General features: G+C 33.7%; 1 protein-coding gene across 1 annotated transcript in view; it reads left to right on the plus strand.

Moving 5' to 3' along the window:
- LOC108738956 (serine proteinase stubble) overlaps positions 1 to 5875 on the plus strand; it is a 121988-nt gene that overhangs the window by 98876 nt on the left and 17237 nt on the right. The window contains exon 3 of the mRNA XM_025980111.1: positions 3976 to 4258. Coding sequence (XP_025835896.1) covers positions 3976 to 4258 — 283 coding nt within the window. The remainder of the gene's footprint in view (positions 1 to 3975; positions 4259 to 5875) is intronic.

A 5875-nucleotide genomic window follows, 5' to 3' on the forward strand; every position in this document is an offset into this window, starting at 1 on the left:
AGCGAGTGCACCGGTACTGAGATCATCAAAAAAAATTTTACTTTTTTAACGTGTTTTATTATTTTAATAAACAATTTTACAATTTGCGTGCACAGTTCCTACGTAAATTTTTCAGTCATTCGAGTTATAGATTTTGCCACCAGATGGTGTATGCCCATTTGACCGATACCAATTGGAAAGCAAAATGCATTTACTAGCCCAGGAGAAGTCATCCTAAGGCTGCATCTTCAGCAATTCTTCATGGCCTTTACCATCCGTAGAGTGAATCGGCTATCCAGTGACACAATACATTTATCAACGGAAATCTATAGTCATCCTAAGCTTGTTCTTCAACAGTCGTCACTGACTATCAAAAGACACAATTCATTTATCGGCAGAAAGTCTAAATTCATCTTAAGCTTGGTCTTCAATAATCGTCAGGGTCTTTACTGAAACGCAAACATCCGGGGAGTAAATCGGCCATCAAAAGACGTAATCTGTCTATCAGCAGACGGTAGAAAGGCATCCAACCTTGCGTTTTTAGCAATCTTTAACTAAAGTGCTTTGTCCACTTAGTTTTACTATAAAATTGATGTCTATCAGCCGCTGGTGGATGGATGGTCAATCTCTAATACAAAAAGGGCTTTATCAAACCCTAGGAGCTCAGTTCGGACAGTCAAACCATTTTCTGTTAGTACTATGAACAACATTCCTAAAGTTACTTCATTAGAGTATCTTTGGAAACTTCTTCTTCAGTTCATGATTATATAAGATACATGTATACTAGATATTTTGTATAATTGCGACAATTTTCTTTTTCTTACTGAAAGAAGGAGATAATATTTAAGGATGTTTGGGAGGTACAATCGGAGACAAGTACATAAAATTAGAAATTCGTGATTAATTAGGTTTTGCAGCATAACATGAGGTAAATAAATACTAGCTATACAAAAAAAAAGGTATACGATTTGAGAGAAAATTTGGAATTTAACCAAAAACATTGAAAAAAATAAGAAATAACGAATAATATGGAAAATTTTTAGCTGACTTTTGGCAGTGAATATGCCTTGATCCGTCGAAACAAAAAAATATTTAGATTCAATCTCTATTAATAATGAGCGTAAAACTTCTTAATATGTTTAAATAATAATTAAAACTTTAAAATTGCGTTTACTTCAGACAATTATAAATATTATCATTATATTATCAAGTAAAAACGAGATTTTCAGCTAATTTTTCATTTTTTCCTCGATAACCATTTAGTGAATTTGAATAACCTTACGCTAAAGTGATTCTCCAGAGTTCAAGTTACTTATTATAAAAGTTTGAAATTTCTGGTAGCTTTTTTTCTGTTAATAAAAATAAATTTAATCTGTTCGGTTAACGAATCTCCATAAAATGACGTGTAAAATTACAATTTTTTAAAATTTCAATAACTTTTTAACGGTTTAGTGAATCGATTTGTAATTTTTACAGGAGTTTTAGAATTGAATGAGGAACGTTCTTCCAAATTTTCATTTGTCTCATAGCATTCTGACATACCTCCCAAACATCCTTAAGCTGCAGAACATAGTAACTATTCTCCTTATTTAGAGCGTTCTAATTTTTGAACAAATTACTAGTTTCGTTGCGTTGAAATGCTAGCCTGAAAAGTTTCGCTTTCCTTAATACACGATCGAGCAATAAACAGCAATTGTTTATGCATATTTATTAATAAATGCAACGTCTCCTTGTATACAGAACCAGAACCTTACACGCTCGACTTAGCATAAAATGCAGATAAGTGTTATCGAAATGAAATTTATTTAATAAATGCCCAGTACATTCTGCATTTTATTACGGCGTTAAGCATAACCGGGAATTAATTTATGGGGTGCCTGTGTACCTTTACCTCTAGTTTATAGTGCAAAATGGACATAACTGTACTCTTAAGCGATTTTTGTGTACGTGTGGTGATAACGTAATTGTCGTATTTACATTTCTCGGTTTGTAAAATAGCAGTTTTCTCACGTCTTTCACATTTATGGGAACTAATGGCGTACCCACCTGTGCATTTAAATAAAAATATAATGAATATCTCTGAAAAATTGTACTTTATAAGAATATTCACATAATAGGCATTTATGTAAAACCGTTTCAAAATTCAGAATAACGCGAACTGTCATTTCGAAAGTTTATTGATTAAAATCCGGTACAACTTTGGAGGTTAAGGATAATTTGATAACTGCCCTGATGTTGGGACTATGCCAAACATGCAAGTTTTAAAAAATTAGATTCTTTAACTTTTAGTACCTGCTAATAATTGCATGATGAGTATACAGTGGATAGAGAAGGTTAAAAATGAAGAGTTATCAGAAAGAATAGGAGAACAGAGGACTCTGTGAAAGTCAATAAGGAATAGGTGAGATAGGTTGGTAGGTCACCTTCTCAGGCATGAAGATCTAGTCAGAGACGTATTAGAGGCAGAAACGTTAGTAAGGAGGGGTAGAGGTAGACCTAGATTCGATTACTGTTCGCAAATTGTTAAGGATGTGGGTTGTTCTAGATTTACGGAATTGCGAAGATTAGCTCAGTCTAGGAAAGAGTGGAATTTCGTGTCCAACCAGTCTTAGGCCTGACGACCTTATGATGATGACCTGTTAATAAAGTAGAATAGCATATAAAAGTCCACAATTTGACCGTTCTAACGAAGATTCTGTATTCTTTTTTTGATAAATGTAAAGAAGGGAAGTTCTATGAAAATTTAGTGTATCACAGAGACTATTTATGTATGAACATTTAGCTAATAATACCAATACTAACTAACAAAAACAATGAAACCTTGAAAGGAAACCTATTAAACTAAAATTATCCTGTTTGTTCTTTTTGAACGGTAATCGAATCATTACTTTTCATTTTTCTTCAGAAACCATCAGGTTTTTCTCAAGATGATTAACCATTGATCTAAAATGCCACTGTTCCCCATAGCTCTAGTAATTAGAATGTTACATACGACTATTTGTTTCAAAATAGTACCTATACTTATACGTTATTTTGAAACAGTGATCTATAGATTTCGATTAGGGTTGCCGCAAGATGACTCAATACGAAAAATAATGAATTTCGGGTCTTATCATGTTATTGTTGTATTATTTTATGAAATGCTAAAATTTGGTCAAAGTAACTTCCTACGACCGATGTTAATGCTTCTTGAGTTAATTATTATTTTTGAGTACTCCAGATTGGTTTTCTGGTTTAATTGCACATCCCACCCACGGCTATTAACTTTATTATAGTATAGCAGGCCTGCCTTTGATTTTTAATGGAAAAAATTATTATAACTCCCGTAATTTTACAAACACCTACTCAAAGAATAAAATCATTTTGTAAAGAAAGGTATCTTACTTCTATAACTGAATGCTCACCATTTGTATTTTTGATTTTTTGTCATTGGTTTGTATGTGTGAGGAGGTTGCAATTGTTGACTCTAATGACTATCAGAACAGAACCCGTTACTATTCATAATTATTTATTAGTCAGGTTTTTATGAATGGTTTTCCACAAAAATTCTCTTTTTCTTCCTTGATTAATATCAAGAACACCTTAGAGAAGAGCAATAATTTAATCCAAATCGAACTGGTCTAAAAATCATCATGACTAATAATGGGTTGAAAACGCACCGGTCTACTGCGCGATGAGCGGTTGCGCATCAACAAAATATCTCTCTCTCTCCATCCTCAAGTTGGATGCGCACTGCCTTTTTGCGCAGTGGACCACTGGCCGCAACTCGCTAGAACTCTATACACTTCCTGAACAGCATGCCTTGACTGAGAAAGGGAAATAGGAAAATGTCTGAAAGTAATCTTCCATTTCGGTCAACAGTATTCGTAAAGGAAATCAAACATTAGAAAGCGCGGGATGAGCACTTTTGATTTCTAAAAATTTTACATTGTTATTTTCTGCTTTATAGTTGGTACCTACAGGATAATAATTATGTGGGACATTGTTTTGTTTCAGATTACCACATAAAACCGAAACCCTGTTGGGTGGATGGCGTGAAAGGAACGTGTATGTTCGTATATGAATGTATCAAGACAGAGGGTTACCATATCGGGATGTGCGTCGACACATTCATGTTTGGTTCATGTTGCGCCCACAACACGAGCGACAACTTTGTACCGGCGGACCTGGACACCAGCAAACCTGCCGTCCTGTATACACCACCTAGTCAAAGCACGTCTAAAAACCAGAAACCTAACCTAAGTCATAGCTCAAGTGTAAATAATAAACATACCTCCAGGTAGGTAAACTTGAATCCATCCCCAATGTTTTGACGTTAAAGGTCTTTAAGTGGGCTTAGAGTCACAAAAATAATCGATAAAAAGATCGGCTCTAGTAAAAACGTAATTTTAAACGAAAGTAATACAGTTCGCATCTTTTGATAGTATTGAGACTTGAAGTACAGTTTGTTTCAGGAAGTTAGAGATATGCCCCTTCCCTTTATTAGGATGCGCCGTAACATAATTCCAAATTCAATCATATTTGTCTGCGGAGCTCATTTCTCCACCGATCATCGAGCGAGAACTAGACAAAAGTGTACAGTACCATTTGCAAAATTATTTAAACTGCCTCGTTAAAATTTAAGAATATGCTTTATTTAAAAGCATATTTAGCCAAAAATAATAACAAGTGAATTAACTTAACGTTCTACACACCTATAAAACTTTTGCTTTGTTTTCTATTGTTAATTTATATACATTTTTGTTTTAAAAAATTGCTAAACATTTTCGTCTAGTACTGTACATTTCTTGCCGATCTCCTAAGACCGCCCATCGAGAGCTCTGCTCGTTCAAGCTTGTTCCAACTACAGTGACTTTATAGTAACAGTGTGGCTATACGAGCGAAAGCCGCCATGTTTCCTCCAAATTTAAATGCAGCAGCGTGGCGCAATACTCAATTTCTTGTGTTTTCAAGATTTATTACATTAAAAAAGACGTAAAACGGCACGATATTTGTATCAATAGAGGTGTAAAGCACTCAGACTGACTTATAACAGGATTATTGCAAATAGAAATTAAACAAACTGTAGCTACTGAGTAAAATATTGTATGTATATGTCTCGAAATCAGAGACTTAATAAAATCGAGGAAAGGTAGAGATATAACACAAGTGTAGATGCAGCAAGTAATAACTGTAATTAAACACATGAAATAACAAAATGACACTTACAATTTATATGAACGCTAACATTAAGTTTTGTCGAATGCCGAGCAAAACTAATCTTTTAAAAAACGATTACACTAATAAACGTTAGAGACAATATTTATTATTATACCGAACATACACACAATAACAGTTACTACAATGCGATTTTGTCTATAAAAAAAAGAGTTAATCTAATATGTTGATTAGCGCTTATATAACTTGTGGAGTGGGACAGCCTATAGGTGAGGGCGATAGGTCGATATAACTATTATTTTAACATTAATACCGCACCTGAATCAATACAATTGTCGGTACTTCGTCCTAATTATATTTACAAATTCTGTGAACGAATATGACAATTAACAAGCGAAATGGCTAGCTGTTATTAAAGGGTGTTTATCAGTTACTTTAGTCACGTAGATATAAGTCAATGACGTAGACAACTAGATGACTAAGTTTGATAAGACATCAAACTTACATGTATTTCCTTGCATAATTACAAGTGAGAAGCCATTACAGATTTACTAGCATAAGCTTGCTGTTTTTGCTTTTCACATTTCTTGCTCGCAATTTTCAGGCGGAAAACTAAAAATCTAGAAATAAGTTTGGCCTTTAAATTGTGACAGTCAAGAACATGTGTAAAAGGTAAACATTCCTGAGTAACTTTATTTATAAAAAAATCCTTGAGATTAACATTTTTTTGTTTAGAAAC

This window comes from Agrilus planipennis, unplaced genomic scaffold (assembly GCF_000699045.2).
Source record: "Agrilus planipennis isolate EAB-ADULT unplaced genomic scaffold, Apla_2.0 scaffold234, whole genome shotgun sequence".
Classification (NCBI taxonomy): Eukaryota; Metazoa; Arthropoda; class Insecta; order Coleoptera; family Buprestidae; genus Agrilus; species Agrilus planipennis.